Source organism: Marmota flaviventris, chromosome 5 (genome assembly GCF_047511675.1).
Source record: "Marmota flaviventris isolate mMarFla1 chromosome 5, mMarFla1.hap1, whole genome shotgun sequence".
NCBI classification, from domain to species: Eukaryota; Metazoa; Chordata; class Mammalia; order Rodentia; family Sciuridae; genus Marmota; species Marmota flaviventris.
This window is the reverse complement of record NC_092502.1, coordinates 30,254,777-30,282,625: the sequence shown is the minus strand read 5'-3', so window position 1 is coordinate 30,282,625 and position 27,849 is coordinate 30,254,777. Positions and strand designations below refer to the sequence as shown.

The window sequence follows — 27,849 nt, the reverse complement described above, 5'->3', positions numbered from 1 at the left end:
ATACAGGCTACATTGGCTTGGGGGTTTTGTGTTTGTGGATTTTGTTGAGTACAATGACAAAACTGAAATGTAGTAAATCAATATGGAGAAAATATCTTTAGTAATTAAAACTTGTAGTTAAGTTTCAAATAATAAGAACACCTTTGTAATCATCATAAATTATTAGGCAAGGTACGTATAAAAATGTAAAGATGCAGAATCTGGAGACCACAGTGATCTGTATTCAGAGAAGCAAAGAGAAACCTGAGAAGTTCAATGTCAAAGCTGAACTAGTCAAATGGCAGCACATATGTCAAGTGACCTATGAATTGTATAATCCATTTTATTATAACTGATATCCTGTACCTCATTTGTCTTATTAGCAAAAGTTTTCATTCAAGATCTGCAGAAAGGTACACATTATTTCTCATCAAAATGTTTTCTTTCTGAATTAATTGGACCAGATATATGCATTTAGAGTAACAGGTAATACATATATGTGTGTTTTTTCATACCCATATGGGACCGTGGCACCTCTTCTAATCCTGCTTCCTTTGTTTTAGGTGATATAATGTTTTCTTTTTCACCCTTGTACAAAGATACATGTCCTGCATCTGAAACAAAATGTGAGAAAGCATAAAGATTTTAGATATGGCCATCCACAGCAAACTGTGATCTGAAAGGAAGCAGAATTGACAGACAGGACTGAAGTATTGTGTTTCAAAGCCTTTTATATAAACATGTTAGAAACAGTCTTAGTATACGCAGAATAAATTCCTTAACGAATTCTGTTTAAAAAAATGAGTGTGAAATAAAACACCCAGACATGTATCACATATTTTCTGAACGTGGTGGAGAGCAAAAATAGAGGCATTTAGGGATCAGAATTAAGCGCAGGAATTGAGTACATTCTTGCAACACCAGGGACATGGTTTCATTCCAAAGCACCAATATAATAAAAAAATTGAAATCATAATCAGTATCATCATTGTCGTCGTTGTCATCATCATCATCATATAATACTATAACCATATTAATAAAAAATCACTATCTTTAAAAAAGCAGGTTCAAGAACACTAGGTCACTGATCTAAATCACTCTTATGGATGTCACACACATGGTGGGGCCAGGTAGGTGTGCAGCACGGTTGCCCCGATATTTCTAGTCCCAACTTGTTTCAATTATCTCACTTTTGATCTGAAGGCAGGCACCCTAAAAAATGATGAATTGCCTACTCTCATTTTCCCCTCCAAAATTTCCTTGCTAACTTCTTTATTTTCTTCCTCATTTTCATTGCCTCCTGGCTTTAAAAAAAAAAAAATTCTGTTGTGGGAGCCATGATTCTGTCCATTATGAATTCTTTGTATTGGTCACTCCAACTCCTTGCTTCTTACCAATATAGAAAATTTATCTGAGAAAATGATTTCTAAATTTTTGTCTTTTGTGTTATCCCCACTACCTAAGAATTAAGCTCAGAGGTATAGCAATATTTATCCTGGCACTTGATCATCTTCTATTCTGGTGTGTAGCATCTGCTAGAATTCGGTTTGATGTCCCACAGGAACTTTCTTTTCCTTTCTATAAAAATGCTGTTGGCAAACCAGGATCACTGGAGACACGTTAGAACATAAAGGAAATGTAGAGGGAAAGAACTTCTGAGTCACAACGAGAATCTCCTGACCCCAACTGACCATACACTACAGTTTGAGAGCTCCAGTGTAAATGCTGTTGGCATCTAATACCTCTACCGTAACTTGAATATAGCCCTGGGTTTCTCCCTAAGATGATCCACTCAAATGGAAGTTTAGAAGAAGGTATAATCTTTCCAAATTTAATTTTAGCTATCTGGGAATTTGGGGACCAATCCGTAATCATTCCTATTTCTTTCCAGTCTCCTAATGGGCGTTTCTGCCTAATAAATTTTTTTGTACAGACTAGCAAGATTTTATGTGTCATTATAATTATATACATGGATAAACAAACCTAGCAATATGGGATTCCTTCTTCACTCCTCCATTTGATTCCAACTGTGACTAAGTGAAGAAGGTTGGAGAATGTTCCCTCTACACTTCATTCAGCTGTGGACCTGGCAACTCAGATATGCTCCCCAGATTATCAAAAAGCTGCCCTTTTCCCTGCTCATATGTAACTGAGTGTCCCTGACTCCACTGACCACAGCTGCTGTCTCTTCCTTCATTGATTCCCTGTAATTAATTAATGCCTGTCTCACTGTTCATATCCTCTTCTTCTCTCTGATTTCTACTTTACTTTGATGGAAGCATGTCTCAAAATGCAATTCCTAATTCAGATTCTTTATCAATATCCCCAGTGTAGCCTGTGACAGAAACCTAATACCATAGGACTCATTATATTTCTTTGTCCTTACCAGGGAATACATACTCTCTTTGAACAATTATAATATACTAGTGCTCATGTATGAAGGCAATAGGCTCAGCAATGTATTTTACATTATTCATGACTCTTACCTTCTCTATGTCCATTTATTCTATTCTTTGCTCGTGAATGGAACCCACCAGATATTCTAGAAGCCCAAACCTCTGGAGGTTTCTCACAGACACTCTGGAGAAAGTAATGCCAATAATGAGTTGCACAAAGATTTCATCAGTACATTTATCTCATCACCATAAGTCTATTTTTGAAATCATCCCAATTGGAAATTAGATGAGTGCATTATAAGCAAGAATGTATTCACTAGTTTCAAGTCTAAATCACGTCAGATTAAGTGAGCTCTTATATCATTGTGGCTACTGATTGGATAAAACCAGGATGTGGGACATAGGAAACCTATTCCCTCAGAATATACAAACTGACGTTCATACACCCCTAAAAAACTAGCATCAGCATTTAATCAGTCAACTTTGCACTTCCAGCAGTTCTAAGAATCCTGTAGAAAGTCTTTTGAGAATGGCCCTTGATGTTCTAGAGCATTCAAATTTTATGACCTGAATGGTCAATATTTAATTCTGAAAGTACGATACTTAGTAAGATGAGAGTTTCAATTCTGTCACCTTGTGTAGGAATGGGAAATGGTTGTTCGTGCTTCATCTATTCATCAGAGACTTCCAAAAGTTAATGTATTTCAGCAAAATATTTACCAAGTCAAAACTTATTTTAACAAAGTACAGTATAGTGAGGAAATGTGTCTGTATTTCACATGAACATAACAACACACCCAACTTGGGTAGAATATGCAACATTTCCATTGAAGAAGAAAGTTAAGAGGTATTTCAAAAGATAAAGGTGACTCCCATATGTCTTAAAAGCTGACTATTTGCAGAGGTGGGAGTCATTTGAACTGGTGCATAGCTGCTTGCTACAAAAGAGCAGCTGTGGGAAAACAGGAGTGACACAATGGAGAAACTGTGACCAGATGAAACCAAGAAATATTAAGATTCTCAAAGAGGAAATGCATTCATAGAAGAAATAGGGTAAAGCTGGGGTAGGGAAAACTAGCTGGCTATGAGAGAAAAATATTCTCACTGGTGAGCTGAGGAGAATCTCACCCATCCAATTAGGAAATGGAGAAAAGCAAGAGATAGACAGTTCTCAAAACAACATATACAAGATCACTATAAATACATAAAAAAATATCTAGCATTCAGGGAAATACCATCCAAAACTCCATTGATATTTCAGCTCATGCCAGCCAGATAGGCATTCATCAAGGCTTTAAATAATAAGTGCTGGAGAGGATGTCGGTAAAAATGTACAACCATACACTGTGAGACCGAAAATCAGGACTTCCCATCTGAAAAGTAGTATGGAGAGTCATCAGAAGAGTAGGAATATGAACACTATGTGAACCAGGATTCCCAATCCTTGTTCTGATTCCCAATTTACAATGATTCTCTATACACAAGAGACACTGGAACTTCAATATTTACAGTGGTTTCTATCACCATCAGAAAGATATGAAATGAGCCCAGAGGCACATGAACACAAAAATGGATAAATAAACACCTAGAAACTTGACACTGAATTTGAGCAAACTAGTTTTTCATGTTACACCATCATGTCAAAAAGAGTCCTCACATAGCATAAAAAACCTTGCCTTAAAATTCTAAAATATAACACTTGTAACATCAAAATCCCTAAGATTATACAAGGATGATATTTTAAAGCAAAAAAGTAGAAAACTTATGTAGATTATTCAAAGGCCAAATACAACCTTTTCACCATGGTGAGACTTCTTTTCCCTGAGATGTCAAGAAAACTGATTCCAGGCAGATCGGATTCCAGGCAGAATCTGAGGATGTGTTTAGGAGCCTCTCCTCTCCTGTTACTTTATCGCGGCTTTCTACCTGGGATATCCATAAAAAATTACCCAGTTTCTTCCTAACTTTTCATAGACTGAATTTGGCAAAAAAAACAGTGGTTTGGAGGTATCCATAACCATAATCAAGGTGGGACAGGAGAGAAACACAGACATAGAGCTGCTGAGAGAGCTGGACACTTAGAGCATGGCCCTATAGTCTATGTTAAGTAGTTCATGGCACTGTCATGGCATCATGGTGCTGTCAGCTCTGTGACAGCAAGGACCAAGAGTAAGTCTGGCAGACAAAGGGCAGCCTGCAGTACCATAAACATGAAATGAATACTAGGCATGGTCAACCCACTCTGCTGAGAATAATTTAGAATACCTACCCCCCTATTCACATCACACAGACAGTCAAAGGCACCCTCTTAAGAATTACAATATTGCCCTGAGGACATGGGCTCTCAGTGGTGTCTCATCAGGAACCACTGTATCCCTTACACCTCCGTGATTCAGTAGCCAGGTATTCTCCCAGAAGTTTAGATGGTTACTCATCAAATGGGCTCAGGATAGTGAGTGACAGGCATGTGCTGAAAGCTCTCATCAGGAAGAGATGTGTTGCTGCTGTGAATGGTCCATAGAGTAGAGGTTCACAGAGGCACTGTGTCTTTCAAACTGGTGCTTTGGGAGTAATGATAGTGAGCAAGAACTGCTAGTTGAGAATTCAAGGGACAGAAGACTCCAGAAGTGCTGGGGCAGGATCAGGGAGAACGGTATTTTCACTGAGTTCTCAGAAGATGTCACAGATTCTGAAACCAGGCCATGTCTCTCATGCTCCAAGAGGTTGTAGGAAAAGGCCTCAGTGACTTGGAATCATGCACAGTACGGGACCACTGAGTACAGAATTCCAGAACTGGAGTCTGCACTACAGATTAGTCTCCAGCCTCCATGCCCACAGGGTTTAATAGGCAATTTCTACATTATATAGGCCCATGTCTCTGAGTACACAAACTAATACTGAGAGGGCATTTCCTCTGCAACTTTCAATGTTCCCTCAGCATTCTTGGGAGGTGCGGGAGAGCAAGGAGCAGAGGCAGACCTTTTCGACCTAGAGCAGATAAGGAAACTGACGGGCAATATTTACATCAAGAAAACCATAAAATGCTTTAGCTTTCCAAAATTAGAAATTCTGGACAGAAGTGTCTCCATTTTAGTTACATAAATTTCAGGGAATTGTAAAGATTTCCATGGTTTTATTTGTGCCTTTTTTTTTTTTTTTGGTCTGCTATTTCTTTGAGTTTGCCAAATTATTTCTTTTTTCATAATATATCTGATTTTCCAAGATATTTTCAATCATTTCTCATTTTATTTCCTTGATTACATTTTTTATTCTTATTTTAAATTCTTTCCTATTCTCATTCTTATTGAATTTCATCGCCATCTTCTCCTAAGTCTCTGCTTAGCATAACCACTTTCACTGTCTGTTCTTGTTAAAATCGATCATGATACTTTTATTGTCACTAAGGCTTGTTTTCTTTTTCTAGTCAGGTGCACATTGTTATATCCTATGAACTTCAGTTCTTTTCTTGGTATTATGGAAACCATATATAAAATACATATTGTATTTGCATGGTATGTGTGCTTTGCTTTAAGCTATGATTGTTCTCAGAGATTCCCCTTTCTCCTTGATGAGATGCTGGTGTCTAAATACAGCATGTGAAACATGCTCATTTGGAACTTGATGCTGAGAGTGATGGCCTCACGAAACACATCCCAAAGAAAAACCTGACACTGAAAGGACACACACATATCATTGGAACTAAAATGATTGCAAAATCGCCTCCTACTACTGTAGACAACAGGGAAAAAAGGGGACATTAAGATACCACCAAATTTTTAAAACGTTTCCAATAACTGCATCTAAGATGTGTATCCTTGGCACGAACTGTAGCACTTCATTTTGACTAATGTCCATTTCAGAGGTAGGATAAAAATGTTTAGTGATTGTCTTGATGTCTTGCATGATAGGTAAATGAACTAGAAAGTTTCTGTTCATACACTAACAGAAAGGACACATCCTGAAAGGATCTGATTCCTTTAACAGACTGTTTGGTTTCTAATTTAAGCTTACTTCCTGCCTCAATTTACATAGTGGAGTCAAGGGAGAATGGAATCTTTAACACCTGTATGGATTAGTGGTAATGGGAAATTAAATTTTGAGCCTTTGGGAATGATGATGTCTTAACATGAATGTGATCCTTAGACCTTGCCCTTTTGTATTTTCTGATTTTCACCTGGCCCTTTCTGAGTCTCAGATTTATTCCTCATCATGTGAGGAGGTCACACAGAAGATAACTGAAAGAATATTCAAAATATTTCCTTCTCTGGAAGGTTACTTCAAGCTTCTGTTTTCATGATTTCTAAAGCTATTTTCATGTTTATGTCCTGTTACATACTTTAGATTTAAATATTGAATTATGATATTTGATTTCCAAGTAAATATTGTATGAGGTCATTTTCTTCAGCCATAATGTCCCTTCACAAAGCAAAGAAGGGACAAACAGTTGACACATTTACATACCTGTTGAGGCCTATTTACTGCGCCATCAGGCCACTCCTTCTCCTCTTCGGATGAACTATCCCAAGGTGAATCTGGGAATGAATGCATAGATGTACTTAAATTACTTAAAAGAATTAGACTGAGTGAAAATCTAGCCAACTACAAATGTAATAATCATAAAACTTTATTTCCACAATGATACTTTTAAGTTTAGCTTAATTTTAGGTGAATGTTTATGTTGTCTGAAATTTTTTGATTGTTTTGTGGGCCTGGTGGTTGCACCCAGAGCCATGTGCATCCTTGGCAACAACTGTAGCACTTCCTTCAAATCCGAGGCCTTAAATGTTTTTGGAGATAGAGTGTTTACATATACCCTGGTACATTGGTAACCTGACATCTGCCTTCTACAGCCTCCCAGTAAGTTGAAAAATACAAGTGAGTTCCTCTTCACCCAGGGCCTATTGAGAGATTTAGGGAGTAGTTTCACTAATCCAACTTCGGAGACACTAGAGGTCACACGTTCAATCATATGATATCTCAAAGATTCAAACATTCCTAAGAAAATGATATTTTTTCATAAAAAAATATTGAAATTACAATGGAAAGAAGAAACCTCACACTGTTTACTATGTCTGTTTCCTAATAGTAATTTTTAATGAACCACTGCACACAAGGTTTGGTTTCTGCACAAAAAAAAAGGAAAGAAAAAAAGAGGTCACTGTCATACCTTTGCCAGTGAACCCCATATTCCTTTCCTTTCCTTTTCCTGCATTTCTTCTGTTAAGAATCACTCTGTTTTTGGAAGGATTTCTCATGGTGCCTTTTAAATCCTGAAATAAACTGGTTTTGCTTCTCTGGTGTTAGCTACCCGCTATTGTACTGGGTAACAAATACTTGGCTTTTAAATTATTCCTTCTCTGTCTAGTTCACTAGGTCCTGGATTCAGGTTCTGCTTTTAGAACACACTGATTTGAAAACCATAATAAAGTGTCAGGTAAGTGTCTGAGGCAATAACACTTGGCGTGGATGGTGTCTTTTCTAGAGGTAGGGATGAATGGAGACTTGAGGAGTGAGGCCATCAAGCAGAGGCAGAGAATGGTGAAAATGTGGACAGCTACAGGGTGACACAGAGACAAGGGTTAAGGGGGACGGTATATGTCTGATGATATAGGGATTGGTGAAAACTTCCAGAAGTTCATGCCAGTAGAAAACAGGCTAAAGATAGATTTAGGAAGACTTGCACTGTGAAAGATGCCTCAAAATGTTAAGGTGCTTGGACATACACATACCAAAGAATGTCATCTATGCCAGGGGCACATATGTATCTGGAAACAACTCAATTCAGTGGGCATGTGAACTTGAGGGGCATGTTCATGATTGGAGATGAATAATGAGAATGCAAATTGCTCTATGAAGTTGATGCAGGCCTGAATGGAAGGAATGTCTCCAAAAGGATCTGGGTTCTGTTTTTACCATACAGATGTAACAAGCAAACAACAAGTCAAAGAACAATGAGCAAAAATTCCATCGCTATGTGCACATATGGATTGACTACTCTGAGATAAAATTTCAAGAAAGAGTGTTCACCAGCAAATGTTCACTTTAGAAGCAAGGGGCAAACTAAAGTATATATGATCATACATCTTATTATTTCTTGCTACATACTGACCACAAGAGTTGTCAGAGTCAGGGTATAAGTGGCATAAAAACATGTTTGATGCACATAAGACATGTATGTCACACTAGATGTCAGGGTAGAGTGCACATTGCCTTATAAATGAGATTTTCCTGTATTTCACAGACTGGCCTTGACATCTTGGCTTCAAGAAAACTAGAATTCCTCATAATCTCAGGATTCTGGATTTCAGTCCTGCTCCCTTGGACCTATTTTTAAAATTTGGGTGGGAAGAAATATCAGCCCCTCAATCCACCTAACAGGTGTCATGAAGTTTAACTGTAGAAACACCTGTGATATAGGTTATTTTAAAACATCATTTCCTCAGACATTTACAGAAATATTTTGAAATGTGGATGCAGCACCAACACAGACCCGATGGGGCAACTCCAACCAACACATGTCAGAAAATGGATATATCAGGAGTTAGAAGATTGCTATCATTTCCAAGGTTTAAACATAGGCAGTTTCTTAGAAGCTGTACTGCAACAGTTACCTGATTCCAGCATTTTTGTTCCATTCTTCCATTTTGGTTTTTGGGGATCTGTATCTTTGCTTTTGATGGTCGGCTTGATGTGCATTGAGAGAAGATATTATGTAAGTATTTTACAGTACATCCAGCATACTGATAATAATATCACATAAATATAGAAGATGAATTACCTTGTAGGAAGCATGTACGTCCTTAGAGCCTGAAAAGCAAGTGAAATATATAATCCATAAAACCTGAATATTAAGAAAAACACATTCATGACTCTTTGAAATAAGTAGAGAGCTCAGTCTGAGTGATAATAATTTTTGTTTGCATTGATACAGGCTACATTGGCTTGGGGGTTTTGTGTTTGTGGATTTTGTTGAGTACAATGACAAAACTGAAATGTAGTAAATCAATATGGAGAAAATATCTTTAGTAATTAAAACTTGTAGTTAAGTTTCAAATAATAAGAACACCTTTGTAATCATCATAAATTATTAGGCAAGGTACGTATAAAAATGTAAAGATGCAGAATCTGGAGACCACAGTGATCTGTATTCAGAGAAGCAAAGAGAAACCTGAGAAGTTCAATGTCAAAGCTGAACTAGTCAAATGGCAGCACATATGTCAAGTGACCTATGAATTGTATAATCCATTTTATTATAACTGATATCCTGTACCTCATTTGTCTTATTAGCAAAAGTTTTCATTCAAGATCTGCAGAAAGGTACACATTATTTCTCATCAAAATGTTTTCTTTCTGAATTAATTGGACCAGATATATGCATTTAGAGTAACAGGTAATACATATATGTGTGTTTTTTCATACCCATATGGGACCGTGGCACCTCTTCTAATCCTGCTTCCTTTGTTTTAGGTGATATAATGTTTTCTTTTTCACCCTTGTACAAAGATACATGTCCTGCATCTGAAACAAAATGTGAGAAAGCATAAAGATTTTAGATATGGCCATCCACAGCAAACTGTGATCTGAAAGGAAGCAGAATTGACAGACAGGACTGAAGTATTGTGTTTCAAAGCCTTTTATATAAACATGTTAGAAACAGTCTTAGTATACGCAGAATAAATTCCTTAACGAATTCTGTTTAAAAAAATGAGTGTGAAATAAAACACCCAGACATGTATCACATATTTTCTGAACGTGGTGGAGAGCAAAAATAGAGGCATTTAGGGATCAGAATTAAGCGCAGGAATTGAGTACATTCTTGCAACACCAGGGACATGGTTTCATTCCAAAGCACCAATATAATAAAAAAATTGAAATCATAATCAGTATCATCATTGTCGTCGTCGTCATCATCATCATCATATAATACTATAACCATATTAATAAAAAATCACTATCTTTAAAAAAGCAGGTTCAAGAACACTAGGTCACTGATCTAAATCACTCTTATGGATGTCACACACATGGTGGGGCCAGGTAGGTGTGCAGCACGGTTGCCCCGATATTTCTAGTCCCAACTTGTTTCAATTATCTCACTTTTGATCTGAAGGCAGGCACCCTAAAAAATGATGAATTGCCTACTCTCATTTTCCCCTCCAAAATTTCCTTGCTAACTTCTTTATTTTCTTCCTCATTTTCATTGCCTCCTGGCTTTAAAAAAAAAAAAATTCTGTTGTGGGAGCCATGATTCTGTCCATTATGAATTCTTTGTATTGGTCACTCCAACTCCTTGCTTCTTACCAATATAGAAAATTTATCTGAGAAAATGATTTCTAAATTTTTGTCTTTTGTGTTATCCCCACTACCTAAGAATTAAGCTCAGAGGTATAGCAATATTTATCCTGGCACTTGATCATCTTCTATTCTGGTGTGTAGCATCTGCTAGAATTCGGTTTGATGTCCCACAGGAACTTTCTTTTCCTTTCTATAAAAATGCTGTTGGCAAACCAGGATCACTGGAGACACGTTAGAACATAAAGGAAATGTAGAGGGAAAGAACTTCTGAGTCACAACGAGAATCTCCTGACCCCAACTGACCATACACTACAGTTTGAGAGCTCCAGTGTAAATGCTGTTGGCATCTAATACCTCTACCGTAACTTGAATATAGCCCTGGGTTTCTCCCTAAGATGATCCACTCAAATGGAAGTTTAGAAGAAGGTATAATCTTTCCAAATTTAATTTTAGCTATCTGGGAATTTGGGGACCAATCCGTAATCATTCCTATTTCTTTCCAGTCTCCTAATGGGCGTTTCTGCCTAATAAATTTTTTTGTACAGACTAGCAAGATTTTATGTGTCATTATAATTATATACATGGATAAACAAACCTAGCAATATGGGATTCCTTCTTCACTCCTCCATTTGATTCCAACTGTGACTAAGTGAAGAAGGTTGGAGAATGTTCCCTCTACACTTCATTCAGCTGTGGACCTGGCAACTCAGATATGCTCCCCAGATTATCAAAAAGCTGCCCTTTTCCCTGCTCATATGTAACTGAGTGTCCCTGACTCCACTGACCACAGCTGCTGTCTCTTCCTTCATTGATTCCCTGTAATTAATTAATGCCTGTCTCACTGTTCATATCCTCTTCTTCTCTCTGATTTCTACTTTACTTTGATGGAAGCATGTCTCAAAATGCAATTCCTAATTCAGATTCTTTATCAATATCCCCAGTGTAGCCTGTGACAGAAACCTAATACCATAGGACTCATTATATTTCTTTGTCCTTACCAGGGAATACATACTCTCTTTGAACAATTATAATATACTAGTGCTCATGTATGAAGGCAATAGGCTCAGCAATGTATTTTACATTATTCATGACTCTTACCTTCTCTATGTCCATTTATTCTATTCTTTGCTCGTGAATGGAACCCACCAGATATTCTAGAAGCCCAAACCTCTGGAGGTTTCTCACAGACACTCTGGAGAAAGTAATGCCAATAATGAGTTGCACAAAGATTTCATCAGTACATTTATCTCATCACCATAAGTCTATTTTTGAAATCATCCCAATTGGAAATTAGATGAGTGCATTATAAGCAAGAATGTATTCACTAGTTTCAAGTCTAAATCACGTCAGATTAAGTGAGCTCTTATATCATTGTGGCTACTGATTGGATAAAACCAGGATGTGGGACATAGGAAACCTATTCCCTCAGAATATACAAACTGACGTTCATACACCCCTAAAAAACTAGCATCAGCATTTAATCAGTCAACTTTGCACTTCCAGCAGTTCTAAGAATCCTGTAGAAAGTCTTTTGAGAATGGCCCTTGATGTTCTAGAGCATTCAAATTTTATGACCTGAATGGTCAATATTTAATTCTGAAAGTACGATACTTAGTAAGATGAGAGTTTCAATTCTGTCACCTTGTGTAGGAATGGGAAATGGTTGTTCGTGCTTCATCTATTCATCAGAGACTTCCAAAAGTTAATGTATTTCAGCAAAATATTTACCAAGTCAAAACTTATTTTAACAAAGTACAGTATAGTGAGGAAATGTGTCTGTATTTCACATGAACATAACAACACACCCAACTTGGGTAGAATATGCAACATTTCCATTGAAGAAGAAAGTTAAGAGGTATTTCAAAAGATAAAGGTGACTCCCATATGTCTTAAAAGCTGACTATTTGCAGAGGTGGGAGTCATTTGAACTGGTGCATAGCTGCTTGCTACAAAAGAGCAGCTGTGGGAAAACAGGAGTGACACAATGGAGAAACTGTGACCAGATGAAACCAAGAAATATTAAGATTCTCAAAGAGGAAATGCATTCATAGAAGAAATAGGGTAAAGCTGGGGTAGGGAAAACTAGCTGGCTATGAGAGAAAAATATTCTCACTGGTGAGCTGAGGAGAATCTCACCCATCCAATTAGGAAATGGAGAAAAGCAAGAGATAGACAGTTCTCAAAACAACATATACAAGATCACTATAAATACATAAAAAAATATCTAGCATTCAGGGAAATACCATCCAAAACTCCATTGATATTTCAGCTCATGCCAGCCAGATAGGCATTCATCAAGGCTTTAAATAATAAGTGCTGGAGAGGATGTCGGTAAAAATGTACAACCATACACTGTGAGACCGAAAATCAGGACTTCCCATCTGAAAAGTAGTATGGAGAGTCATCAGAAGAGTAGGAATATGAACACTATGTGAACCAGGATTCCCAATCCTTGTTCTGATTCCCAATTTACAATGATTCTCTATACACAAGAGACACTGGAACTTCAATATTTACAGTGGTTTCTATCACCATCAGAAAGATATGAAATGAGCCCAGAGGCACATGAACACAAAAATGGATAAATAAACACCTAGAAACTTGACACTGAATTTGAGCAAACTAGTTTTTCATGTTACACCATCATGTCAAAAAGAGTCCTCACATAGCATAAAAAACCTTGCCTTAAAATTCTAAAATATAACACTTGTAACATCAAAATCCCTAAGATTATACAAGGATGATATTTTAAAGCAAAAAAGTAGAAAACTTATGTAGATTATTCAAAGGCCAAATACAACCTTTTCACCATGGTGAGACTTCTTTTCCCTGAGATGTCAAGAAAACTGATTCCAGGCAGATCGGATTCCAGGCAGAATCTGAGGATGTGTTTAGGAGCCTCTCCTCTCCTGTTACTTTATCGCGGCTTTCTACCTGGGATATCCATAAAAAATTACCCAGTTTCTTCCTAACTTTTCAAAGACTGAATTTGGCACAAAAACAGTGGTTTGGAGGTATCCATAACCATAATCAAGGTGGGACAGGAGAGAAACACAGACATAGAGCTGCTGAGAGAGCTGGACACTTAGAGCATGGCCCTATAGTCTATGTTAAGTAGTTCATGGCACTGTCATGGCATCATGGTGCTGTCAGCTCTGTGACAGCAAGGACCAAGAGTAAGTCTGGCAGACAAAGGGCAGCCTGCAGTACCATAAACATGAAATGAATACTAGGCATGGTCAACCCACTCTGCTGAGAATAATTTAGAATACCTACCCCCCTATTCACATCACACAGACAGTCAAAGGCACCCTCTTAAGAATTACAATATTGCCCTGAGGACATGGGCTCTCAGTGGTGTCTCATCAGGAACCACTGTATCCCTTACACCTCCGTGATTCAGTAGCCAGGTATTCTCCCAGAAGTTTAGATGGTTACTCATCAAATGGGCTCAGGATAGTGAGTGACAGGCATGTGCTGAAAGCTCTCATCAGGAAGAGATGTGTTGCTGCTGTGAATGGTCCATAGAGTAGAGGTTCACAGAGGCACTGTGTCTTTCAAACTGGTGCTTTGGGAGTAATGATAGTGAGCAAGAACTGCTAGTTGAGAATTCAAGGGACAGAAGACTCCAGAAGTGCTGGGGCAGGATCAGGGAGAACGGTATTTTCACTGAGTTCTCAGAAGATGTCACAGATTCTGAAACCAGGCCATGTCTCTCATGCTCCAAGAGGTTGTAGGAAAAGGCCTCAGTGACTTGGAATCATGCACAGTACGGGACCACTGAGTACAGAATTCCAGAACTGGAGTCTGCACTACAGATTAGTCTCCAGCCTCCATGCCCACAGGGTTTAATAGGCAATTTCTACATTATATAGGCCCATGTCTCTGAGTACACAAACTAATACTGAGAGGGCATTTCCTCTGCAACTTTCAATGTTCCCTCAGCATTCTTGGGAGGTGCGGGAGAGCAAGGAGCAGAGGCAGACCTTTTCGACCTAGAGCAGATAAGGAAACTGACGGGCAATATTTACATCAAGAAAACCATAAAATGCTTTAGCTTTCCAAAATTAGAAATTCTGGACAGAAGTGTCTCCATTTTAGTTACATAAATTTCAGGGAATTGTAAAGATTTCCATGGTTTTATTTGTGCCTTTTTTTTTTTTTTTGGTCTGCTATTTCTTTGAGTTTGCCAAATTATTTCTTTTTTCATAATATATCTGATTTTCCAAGATATTTTCAATCATTTCTCATTTTATTTCCTTGATTACATTTTTTATTCTTATTTTAAATTCTTTCCTATTCTCATTCTTATTGAATTTCATCGCCATCTTCTCCTAAGTCTCTGCTTTGCATAACCACTTTCACTGTCTGTTCTTGTTAAAATCGATCATGATACTTTTATTGTCACTAAGGCTTGTTTTCTTTTTCTAGTCAGGTGCACATTGTTATATCCTATGAACTTCAGTTCTTTTCTTGGTATTATGGAAACCATATATAAAATACATATTGTATTTGCATGGTATGTGTGCTTTGCTTTAAGCTATGATTGTTCTCAGAGATTCCCCTTTCTCCTTGATGAGATGCTGGTGTCTAAATACAGCATGTGAAACATGCTCATTTGGAACTTGATGCTGAGAGTGATGGCCTCACGAAACACATCCCAAAGAAAAACCTGACACTGAAAGGACACACACATATCATTGGAACTAAAATGATTGCAAAATCGCCTCCTACTACTGTAGACAACAGGGAAAAAAGGGGACATTAAGATACCACCAAATTTTTAAAACGTTTCCAATAACTGCATCTAAGATGTGTATCCTTGGCACGAACTGTAGCACTTCATTTTGACTAATGTCCATTTCAGAGGTAGGATAAAAATGTTTAGTGATTGTCTTGATGTCTTGCATGATAGGTAAATGAACTAGAAAGTTTCTGTTCATACACTAACAGAAAGGACACATCCTGAAAGGATCTGATTCCTTTAACAGACTGTTTGGTTTCTAATTTAAGCTTACTTCCTGCCTCAATTTACATAGTGGAGTCAAGGGAGAATGGAATCTTTAACACCTGTATGGATTAGTGGTAATGGGAAATTAAATTTTGAGCCTTTGGGAATGATGATGTCTTAACATGAATGTGATCCTTAGACCTTGCCCTTTTGTATTTTCTGATTTTCACCTGGCCCTTTCTGAGTCTCAGATTTATTCCTCATCATGTGAGGAGGTCACACAGAAGATAACTGAAAGAATATTCAAAATATTTCCTTCTCTGGAAGGTTACTTCAAGCTTCTGTTTTCATGATTTCTAAAGCTATTTTCATGTTTATGTCCTGTTACATACTTTAGATTTAAATATTGAATTATGATATTTGATTTCCAAGTAAATATTGTATGAGGTCATTTTCTTCAGCCATAATGTCCCTTCACAAAGCAAAGAAGGGACAAACAGTTGACACATTTACATACCTGTTGAGGCCTATTTACTGCGCCATCAGGCCACTCCTTCTCCTCTTCGGATGAACTATCCCAAGGTGAATCTGGGAATGAATGCATAGATGTACTTAAATTACTTAAAAGAATTAGACTGAGTGAAAATCTAGCCAACTACAAATGTAATAATCATAAAACTTTATTTCCACAATGATACTTTTAAGTTTAGCTTAATTTTAGGTGAATGTTTATGTTGTCTGAAATTTTTTGATTGTTTTGTGGGCCTGGTGGTTGCACCCAGAGCCATGTGCATCCTTGGCAACAACTGTAGCACTTCCTTCAAATCCGAGGCCTTAAATGTTTTTGGAGATAGAGTGTTTACATATACCCTGGTACATTGGTAACCTGACATCTGCCTTCTACAGCCTCCCAGTAAGTTGAAAAATACAAGTGAGTTCCTCTTCACCCAGGGCCTATTGAGAGATTTAGGGAGTAGTTTCACTAATCCAACTTCGGAGACACTAGAGGTCACACGTTCAATCATATGATATCTCAAAGATTCAAACATTCCTAAGAAAATGATATTTTTTCATAAAAAAATATTGAAATTACAATGGAAAGAAGAAACCTCACACTGTTTACTATGTCTGTTTCCTAATAGTAATTTTTAATGAACCACTGCACACAAGGTTTGGTTTCTGCACAAAAAAAAAAGGAAAGAAAAAAAGAGGTCACTGTCATACCTTTGCCAGTGAACCCCATATTCCTTTCCTTTCCTTTTCCTGCATTTCTTCTGTTAAGAATCACTCTGTTTTTGGAAGGATTTCTCATGGTGCCTTTTAAATCCTGAAATAAACTGGTTTTGCTTCTCTGGTGTTAGCTACCCGCTATTGTACTGGGTAACAAATACTTGGCTTTTAAATTATTCCTTCTCTGTCTAGTTCACTAGGTCCTGGATTCAGGTTCTGCTTTTAGAACACACTGATTTGAAAACCATAATAAAGTGTCAGGTAAGTGTCTGAGGCAATAACACTTGGCGTGGATGGTGTCTTTTCTAGAGGTAGGGATGAATGGAGACTTGAGGAGTGAGGCCATCAAGCAGAGGCAGAGAATGGTGAAAATGTGGACAGCTACAGGGTGACACAGAGACAAGGGTTAAGGGGGACGGTATATGTCTGATGATATAGGGATTGGTGAAAACTTCCAGAAGTTCATGCCAGTAGAAAACAGGCTAAAGATAGATTTAGGAAGACTTGCACTGTGAAAGATGCCTCAAAATGTTAAGGTGCTTGGACATACACATACCAAAGAATGTCATCTATGCCAGGGGCACATATGTATCTGGAAACAACTCAATTCAGTGGGCATGTGAACTTGAGGGGCATGTTCATGATTGGAGATGAATAATGAGAATGCAAATTGCTCTATGAAGTTGATGCAGGCCTGAATGGAAGGAATGTCTCCAAAAGGATCTGGGTTCTGTTTTTACCATACAGATGTAACAAGCAAACAACAAGTCAAAGAACAATGAGCAAAAATTCCATCGCTATGTGCACATATGGATTGACTACTCTGAGATAAAATTTCAAGAAAGAGTGTTCACCAGCAAATGTTCACTTTAGAAGCAAGGGGTAAACTAAAGTATATATGATCATACATCTTATTATTTCTTGCTACATACTGACCACAAGAGTTGTCAGAGTCAGGGTATAAGTGGCATAAAAACATGTTTGATGCACATAAGACATGTATGTCACACTAGATGTCAGGGTAGAGTGCACATTGCCTTATAAATGAGATTTTCCTGTATTTCACAGACTGGCCTTGACATCTTGGCTTCAAGAAAACTAGAATTCCTCATAATCTCAGGATTCTGGATTTCAGTCCTGCTCCCTTGGACCTATTTTTAAAATTTGGGTGGGAAGAAATATCAGCCCCTCAATCCACCTAACAGGTGTCATGAAGTTTAACTGTAGAAACACCTGTGATATAGGTTATTTTAAAACATCATTTCCTCAGACATTTACAGAAATATTTTGAAATGTGGATGCAGCACCAACACAGACCCGATGGGGCAACTCCAACCAACACATGTCAGAAAATGGATATATCAGGAGTTAGAAGATTGCTATCATTTCCAAGGTTTAAACATAGGCAGTTTCTTAGAAGCTGTACTGCAACAGTTACCTGATTCCAGCATTTTTGTTCCATTCTTCCATTTTGGTTTTTGGGGATCTGTATCTTTGCTTTTGATGGTCGGCTTGATGTGCATTGAGAGAAGATATTATGTAAGTATTTTACAGTACATCCAGCATACTGATAATAATATCACATAAATATAGAAGATGAATTACCTTGTAGGAAGCATGTACGTCCTTAGAGCCTGAAAAGCAAGTGAAATATATAATCCATAAAACCTGAATATTAAGAAAAACACATTCATGACTCTTTGAAATAAGTAGAGAGCTCAGTCTGAGTGATAATAATTTTTGTTTGCATTGATACAGGCTACATTGGCTTGGGGGTTTTGTGTTTGTGGATTTTGTTGAGTACAATGACAAAACTGAAATGTAGTAAATCAATATGGAGAAAATATCTTTAGTAATTAAAACTTGTAGTTAAGTTTCAAATAATAAGAACACCTTTGTAATCATCATAAATTATTAGGCAAGGTACGTATAAAAATGTAAAGATGCAGAATCTGGAGACCACAGTGATCTGTATTCAGAGAAGCAAAGAGAAACCTGAGAAGTTCAATGTCAAAGCTGAACTAGTCAAATGGCAGCACATATGTCAAGTGACCTATGAATTGTATAATCCATTTTATTATAACTGATATCCTGTACCTCATTTGTCTTATTAGCAAAAGTTTTCATTCAAGATCTGCAGAAAGGTACACATTATTTCTCATCAAAATGTTTTCTTTCTGAATTAATTGGACCAGATATATGCATTTAGAGTAACAGGTAATACATATATGTGTGTTTTTTCATACCCATATGGGACCGTGGCACCTCTTCTAATCCTGCTTCCTTTGTTTTAGGTGATATAATGTTTTCTTTTTCACCCTTGTACAAAGATACATGTCCTGCATCTGAAACAAAATGTGAGAAAGCATAAAGATTTTAGATATGGCCATCCACAGCAAACTGTGATCTGAAAGGAAGCAGAATTGACAGACAGGACTGAAGTATTGTGTTTCAAAGCCTTTTATATAAACATGTTAGAAACAGTCTTAGTATACGCAGAATAAATTCCTTAACGAATTCTGTTTAAAAAAATGAGTGTGAAATAAAACACCCAGACATGTATCACATATTTTCTGAACGTGGTGGAGAGCAAAAATAGAGGCATTTAGGGATCAGAATTAAGCGCAGGAATTGAGTACATTCTTGCAACACCAGGGACATGGTTTCATTCCAAAGCACCAATATAATAAAAAAATTGAAATCATAATCAGTATCATCATTGTCGTCGTCGTCATCATCATCATCATATAATACTATAACCATATTAATAAAAAATCACTATCTTTAAAAAAGCAGGTTCAAGAACACTAGGTCACTGATCTAAATCACTCTTATGGATGTCACACACATGGTGGGGCCAGGTAGGTGTGCAGCACGGTTGCCCCGATATTTCTAGTCCCAACTTGTTTCAATTATCTCACTTTTGATCTGAAGGCAGGCACCCTAAAAAATGATGAATTGCCTACTCTCATTTTCCCCTCCAAAATTTCCTTGCTAACTTCTTTATTTTCTTCCTCATTTTCATTGCCTCCTGGCTTTAAAAAAAAAAAAATTCTGTTGTGGGAGCCATGATTCTGTCCATTATGAATTCTTTGTATTGGTCACTCCAACTCCTTGCTTCTTACCAATATAGAAAATTTATCTGAGAAAATGATTTCTAAATTTTTGTCTTTTGTGTTATCCCCACTACCTAAGAATTAAGCTCAGAGGTATAGCAATATTTATCCTGGCACTTGATCATCTTCTATTCTGGTGTGTAGCATCTGCTAGAATTCGGTTTGATGTCCCACAGGAACTTTCTTTTCCTTTCTATAAAAATGCTGTTGGCAAACCAGGATCACTGGAGACACGTTAGAACATAAAGGAAATGTAGAGGGAAAGAACTTCTGAGTCACAACGAGAATCTCCTGACCCCAACTGACCATACACTACAGTTTGAGAGCTCCAGTGTAAATGCTGTTGGCATCTAATACCTCTACCGTAACTTGAATATAGCCCTGGGTTTCTCCCTAAGATGATCCACTCAAATGGAAGTTTAGAAGAAGGTATAATCTTTCCAAATTTAATTTTAGCTATCTGGGAATTTGGGGACCAATCCGTAATCATTCCTATTTCTTTCCAGTCTCCTAATGGGCGTTTCTGCCTAATAAATTTTTTTGTACAGACTAGCAAGATTTTATGTGTCATTATAATTATATACATGGATAAACAAACCTAGCAATATGGGATTCCTTCTTCACTCCTCCATTTGATTCCAACTGTGACTAAGTGAAGAAGGTTGGAGAATGTTCCCTCTACACTTCATTCAGCTGTGGACCTGGCAACTCAGATATGCTCCCCAGATTATCAAAAAGCTGCCCTTTTCCCTGCTCATATGTAACTGAGTGTCCCTGACTCCACTGACCACAGCTGCTGTCTCTTCCTTCATTGATTCCCTGTAATTAATTAATGCCTGTCTCACTGTTCATATCCTCTTCTTCTCTCTGATTTCTACTTTACTTTGATGGAAGCATGTCTCAAAATGCAATTCCTAATTCAGATTCTTTATCAATATCCCCAGTGTAGCCTGTGACAGAAACCTAATACCATAGGACTCATTATATTTCTTTGTCCTTACCAGGGAATACATACTCTCTTTGAACAATTATAATATACTAGTGCTCATGTATGAAGGCAATAGGCTCAGCAATGTATTTTACATTATTCATGACTCTTACCTTCTCTATGTCCATTTATTCTATTCTTTGCTCGTGAATGGAACCCACCAGATATTCTAGAAGCCCAAACCTCTGGAGGTTTCTCACAGACACTCTGGAGAAAGTAATGCCAATAATGAGTTGCACAAAGATTTCATCAGTACATTTATCTCATCACCATAAGTCTATTTTTGAAATCATCCCAATTGGAAATTAGATGAGTGCATTATAAGCAAGAATGTATTCACTAGTTTCAAGTCTAAATCACGTCAGATTAAGTGAGCTCTTATATCATTGTGGCTACTGATTGGATAAAACCAGGATGTGGGACATAGGAAACCTATTCCCTCAGAATATACAAACTGACGTTCATACACCCCTAAAAAACTAGCATCAGCATTTAATCAGTCAACTTTGCACTTCCAGCAGTTCTAAGAATCCTGTAGAAAGTCTTTTGAGAATGGCCCTTGATGTTCTAGAGCATTCAAATTTTATGACCTGAATGGTCAATATTTAATTCTGAAAGTACGATACTTAGTAAGATGAGAGTTTCAATTCTGTCACCTTGTGTAGGAATGGGAAATGGTTGTTCGTGCTTCATCTATTCATCAGAGACTTCCAAAAGTTAATGTATTTCAGCAAAATATTTACCAAGTCAAAACTTATTTTAACAAAGTACAGTATAGTGAGGAAATGTGTCTGTATTTCACATGAACATAACAACACACCCAAATTGGGTAGAATATGCAACATTTCCATTGAAGAAGAAAGTTAAGAGGTATTTCAAAAGATAAAGGTGACTCCCATATGTCTTAAAAGCTGACTATTTGCAGAGGTGGGAGTCATTTGAACTGGTGCATAGCTGCTTGCTACAAAAGAGCAGCTGTGGGAAAACAGGAGTGACACAATGGAGAAACTGTGACCAGATGAAACCAAGAAATATTAAGATTCTCAAAGAGGAAATGCATTCATAGAAGAAATAGGGTAAAGCTGGGGTAGGGAAAACTAGCTGGCTATGAGAGAAAAATATTCTCACTGGTGAGCTGAGGAGAATCTCACCCATCCAATTAGGAAATGGAGAAAAGCAAGAGATAGACAGTTCTCAAAACAACATATACAAGATCACTATAAATACATAAAAAAATATCTAGCATTCAGGGAAATACCATCCAAAACTCCATTGATATTTCAGCTCATGCCAGCCAGATAGGCATTCATCAAGGCTTTAAATAATAAGTGCTGGAGAGGATGTCGGTAAAAATGTACAACCATACACTGTGAGACCGAAAATCAGGACTTCCCATCTGAAAAGTAGTATGGAGAGTCATCAGAAGAGTAGGAATATGAACACTATGTGAACCAGGATTCCCAATCCTTGTTCTGATTCCCAATTTACAATGATTCTCTATACACAAGAGACACTGGAACTTCAATATTTACAGTGGTTTCTATCACCATCAGAAAGATATGAAATGAGCCCAGAGGCACATGAACACAAAAATGGATAAATAAACACCTAGAAACTTGACACTGAATTTGAGCAAACTAGTTTTTCATGTTACACCATCATGTCAAAAAGAGTCCTCACATAGCATAAAAAACCTTGCCTTAAAATTCTAAAATATAACACTTGTAACATCAAAATCCCTAAGATTATACAAGGATGATATTTTAAAGCAAAAAAGTAGAAAACTTATGTAGATTATTCAAAGGCCAAATACAACCTTTTCACCATGGTGAGACTTCTTTTCCCTGAGATGTCAAGAAAACTGATTCCAGGCAGATCGGATTCCAGGCAGAATCTGAGGATGTGTTTAGGAGCCTCTCCTCTCCTGTTACTTTATCGCGGCTTTCTACCTGGGATATCCATAAAAAATTACCCAGTTTCTTCCTAACTTTTCATAGACTGAATTTGGCAAAAAAAACAGTGGTTTGGAGGTATCCATAACCATAATCAAGGTGGGACAGGAGAGAAACACAGACATAGAGCTGCTGAGAGAGCTGGACACTTAGAGCATGGCCCTATAGTCTATGTTAAGTAGTTCATGGCACTGTCATGGCATCATGGTGCTGTCAGCTCTGTGACAGCAAGGACCAAGAGTAAGTCTGGCAGACAAAGGGCAGCCTGCAGTACCATAAACATGAAATGAATACTAGGCATGGTCAACCCACTCTGCTGAGAATAATTTAGAATACCTACCCCCCTATTCACATCACACAGACAGTCAAAGGCACCCTCTTAAGAATTACAATATTGCCCTGAGGACATGGGCTCTCAGTGGTGTCTCATCAGGAACCACTGTATCCCTTACACCTCCGTGATTCAGTAGCCAGGTATTCTCCCAGAAGTTTAGATGGTTACTCATCAAATGGGCTCAGGATAGTGAGTGACAGGCATGTGCTGAAAGCTCTCATCAGGAAGAGATGTGTTGCTGCTGTGAATGGTCCATAGAGTAGAGGTTCACAGAGGCACTGTGTCTTTCAAACTGGTGCTTTGGGAGTAATGATAGTGAGCAAGAACTGCTAGTTGAGAATTCAAGGGACAGAAGACTCCAGAAGTGCTGGGGCAGGATCAGGGAGAACGGTATTTTCACTGAGTTCTCAGAAGATGTCACAGATTCTGAAACCAGGCCATGTCTCTCATGCTCCAAGAGGTTGTAGGAAAAGGCCTCAGTGACTTGGAATCATGCACAGTACGGGACCACTGAGTACAGAATTCCAGAACTGGAGTCTGCACTACAGATTAGTCTCCAGCCTCCATGCCCACAGGGTTTAATAGGCAATTTCTACATTATATAGGCCCATGTCTCTGAGTACACAAACTAATACTGAGAGGGCATTTCCTCTGCAACTTTCAATGTTCCCTCAGCATTCTTGGGAGGTGCGGGAGAGCAAGGAGCAGAGGCAGACCTTTTCGACCTAGAGCAGATAAGGAAACTGACGGGCAATATTTACATCAAGAAAACCATAAAATGCTTTAGCTTTCCAAAATTAGAAATTCTGGACAGAAGTGTCTCCATTTTAGTTACATAAATTTCAGGGAATTGTAAAGATTTCCATGGTTTTATTTGTGCCTTTTTTTTTTTTTTTTTGGTCTGCTATTTCTTTGAGTTTGCCAAATTATTTCTTTTTTCATAATATATCTGATTTTCCAAGATATTTTCAATCATTTCTCATTTTATTTCCTTGATTACATTTTTTATTCTTATTTTAAATTCTTTCCTATTCTCATTCTTATTGAATTTCATCGCCATCTTCTCCTAAGTCTCTGCTTAGCATAACCACTTTCACTGTCTGTTCTTGTTAAAATCGATCATGATACTTTTATTGTCACTAAGGCTTGTTTTCTTTTTCTAGTCAGGTGCACATTGTTATATCCTATGAACTTCAGTTCTTTTCTTGGTATTATGGAAACCATATATAAAATACATATTGTATTTGCATGGTATGTGTGCTTTGCTTTAAGCTATGATTGTTCTCAGAGATTCCCCTTTCTCCTTGATGAGATGCTGGTGTCTAAATACAGCATGTGAAACATGCTCATTTGGAACTTGATGCTGAGAGTGATGGCCTCACGAAACACATCCCAAAGAAAAACCTGACACTGAAAGGACACACACATATCATTGGAACTAAAATGATTGCAAAATCGCCTCCTACTACTGTAGACAACAGGGAAAAAAGGGGACATTAAGATACCACCAAATTTTTAAAACGTTTCCAATAACTGCATCTAAGATGTGTATCCTTGGCACGAACTGTAGCACTTCATTTTGACTAATGTCCATTTCAGAGGTAGGATAAAAATGTTTAGTGATTGTCTTGATGTCTTGCATGATAGGTAAATGAACTAGAAAGTTTCTGTTCATACACTAACAGAAAGGACACATCCTGAAAGGATCTGATTCCTTTAACAGACTGTTTGGTTTCTAATTTAAGCTTACTTCCTGCCTCAATTTACATAGTGGAGTCAAGGGAGAATGGAATCTTTAACACCTGTATGGATTAGTGGTAATGGGAAATTAAATTTTGAGCCTTTGGGAATGATGATGTCTTAACATGAATGTGATCCTTAGACCTTGCCCTTTTGTATTTTCTGATTTTCACCTGGCCCTTTCTGAGTCTCAGATTTATTCCTCATCATGTGAGGAGGTCACACAGAAGATAACTGAAAGAATATTCAAAATATTTCCTTCTCTGGAAGGTTACTTCAAGCTTCTGTTTTCATGATTTCTAAAGCTATTTTCATGTTTATGTCCTGTTACATACTTTAGATTTAAATATTGAATTATGATATTTGATTTCCAAGTAAATATTGTATGAGGTCATTTTCTTCAGCCATAATGTCCCTTCACAAAGCAAAGAAGGGACAAACAGTTGACACATTTACATACCTGTTGAGGCCTATTTACTGCGCCATCAGGCCACTCCTTCTCCTCTTCGGATGAACTATCCCAAGGTGAATCTGGGAATGAATGCATAGATGTACTTAAATTACTTAAAAGAATTAGACTGAGTGAAAATCTAGCCAACTACAAATGTAATAATCATAAAACTTTATTTCCACAATGATACTTTTAAGTTTAGCTTAATTTTAGGTGAATGTTTATGTTGTCTGAAATTTTTTGATTGTTTTGTGGGCCTGGTGGTTGCACCCAGAGCCATGTGCATCCTTGGCAACAACTGTAGCACTTCCTTCAAATCCGAGGCCTTAAATGTTTTTGGAGATAGAGTGTTTACATATACCCTGGTACATTGGTAACCTGACATCTGCCTTCTACAGCCTCCCAGTAAGTTGAAAAATACAAGTGAGTTCCTCTTCACCCAGGGCCTATTGAGAGATTTAGGGAGTAGTTTCACTAATCCAACTTCGGAGACACTAGAGGTCACACGTTCAATCATATGATATCTCAAAGATTCAAACATTCCTAAGAAAATGATATTTTTTCATAAAAAAATATTGAAATTACAATGGAAAGAAGAAACCTCACACTGTTTACTATGTCTGTTTCCTAATAGTAATTTTTAATGAACCACTGCACACAAGGTTTGGTTTCTGCACAAAAAAAAAAGGAAAGAAAAAAAGAGGTCACTGTCATACCTTTGCCAGTGAACCCCATATTCCTTTCCTTTCCTTTTCCTGCATTTCTTCTGTTAAGAATCACTCTGTTTTTGGAAGGATTTCTCATGGTGCCTTTTAAATCCTGAAATAAACTGGTTTTGCTTCTCTGGTGTTAGCTACCCGCTATTGCACTGGGTAACAAATACTTGGCTTTTAAATTATTCCTTCTCTGTCTAGTTCACTAGGTCCTGGATTCAGGTTCTGCTTTTAGAACACACTGATTTGAAAACCATAATAAAGTGTCAGGTAAGTGTCTGAGGCAATAACACTTGGCGTGGATGGTGTCTTTTCTAGAGGTAGGGATGAATGGAGACTTGAGGAGTGAGGCCATCAAGCAGAGGCAGAGAATGGTGAAAATGTGGACAGCTACAGGGTGACACAGAGACAAGGGTTAAGGGGGACGGTATATGTCTGATGATATAGGGATTGGTGAAAACTTCCAGAAGTTCATGCCAGTAGAAAACAGGCTAAAGATAGATTTAGGAAGACTTGCACTGTGAAAGATGCCTCAAAATGTTAAGGTGCTTGGACATACACATACCAAAGAATGTCATCTATGCCAGGGGCACATATGTATCTGGAACCAACTCAATTCAGTGGGCATGTGAACTTGAGGGGCATGTTCATGATTGGAGATGAATAATGAGAATGCAAATTGCTCTATGAAGTTGATGCAGGCCTGAATGGAAGGAATGTCTCCAAAAGGATCTGGGTTCTGTTTTTACCATACAGATGTAACAAGCAAACAACAAGTCAAAGAACAATGAGCAAAAATTCCATCGCTATGTGCACATATGGATTGACTACTCTGAGATAAAATTTCAAGAAAGAGTGTTCACCAGCAAATGTTCACTTTAGAAGCAAGGGGTAAACTAAAGTATATATGATCATACATCTTATTATTTCTTGCTACATACTGACCACAAGAGTTGTCAGAGTCAGGGTATAAGTGGCATAAAAACATGTTTGATGCACATAAGACATGTATGTCACACTAGATGTCAGGGTAGAGTGCACATTGCCTTATAAATGAGATTTTCCTGTATTTCACAGACTGGCCTTGACATCTTGGCTTCAAGAAAACTAGAATTCCTCATAATCTCAGGATTCTGGATTTCAGTCCTGCTCCCTTGGACCTATTTTTAAAATTTGGGTGGGAAGAAATATCAGCCCCTCAATCCACCTAACAGGTGTCATGAAGTTTAACTGTAGAAACACCTGTGATATAGGTTATTTTAAAACATCATTTCCTCAGACATTTACAGAAATATTTTGAAATGTGGATGCAGCACCAACACAGACCCGATGGGGCAACTCCAACCAACACATGTCAGAAAATGGATATATCAGGAGTTAGAAGATTGCTATCATTTCCAAGGTTTAAACATAGGCAGTTTCTTAGAAGCTGTACTGCAACAGTTACCTGATTCCAGCATTTTTGTTCCATTCTTCCATTTTGGTTTTTGGGGATCTGTATCTTTGCTTTTGATGGTCGGCTTGATGTGCATTGAGAGAAGATATTATGTAAGTATTTTACAGTACATCCAGCATACTGATAATAATATCACATAAATATAGAAGATGAATTACCTTGTAGGAAGCATGTACGTCCTTAGAGCCTGAAAAGCAAGTGAAATATATAATCCATAAAACCTGAATATTAAGAAAAACACATTCATGACT

At 37.5% G+C, this 27,849-nt stretch overlaps 1 protein-coding gene across 1 annotated transcript in view; it reads right to left on the bottom strand.

Annotated features, from left to right (window-relative positions):
- LOC114082245 (uncharacterized) overlaps positions 1-27,849 on the bottom strand; it is a 281,118-nt gene that overhangs the window by 137,007 nt on the left and 116,262 nt on the right. The window contains exons 39-53 of the mRNA XM_071612054.1: positions 27,757-27,785; positions 27,590-27,662; positions 25,439-25,509; positions 21,066-21,159; positions 19,095-19,193; positions 18,454-18,482; positions 18,287-18,359; positions 16,136-16,206; positions 11,766-11,859; positions 9,795-9,893; positions 9,154-9,182; positions 8,987-9,059; positions 6,837-6,907; positions 2,466-2,559; positions 495-593 (exon numbers count right to left, since the gene is read on the bottom strand). Of these exons, the coding sequence (XP_071468155.1) occupies positions 495-593; positions 2,466-2,559; positions 6,837-6,907; positions 8,987-9,059; positions 9,154-9,182; positions 9,795-9,893; positions 11,766-11,859; positions 16,136-16,206; positions 18,287-18,359; positions 18,454-18,482; positions 19,095-19,193; positions 21,066-21,159; positions 25,439-25,509; positions 27,590-27,662; positions 27,757-27,785 (1,098 nt within the window). The remainder of the gene's footprint in view (positions 1-494; positions 594-2,465; positions 2,560-6,836; positions 6,908-8,986; positions 9,060-9,153; positions 9,183-9,794; positions 9,894-11,765; positions 11,860-16,135; positions 16,207-18,286; positions 18,360-18,453; positions 18,483-19,094; positions 19,194-21,065; positions 21,160-25,438; positions 25,510-27,589; positions 27,663-27,756; positions 27,786-27,849) is intronic.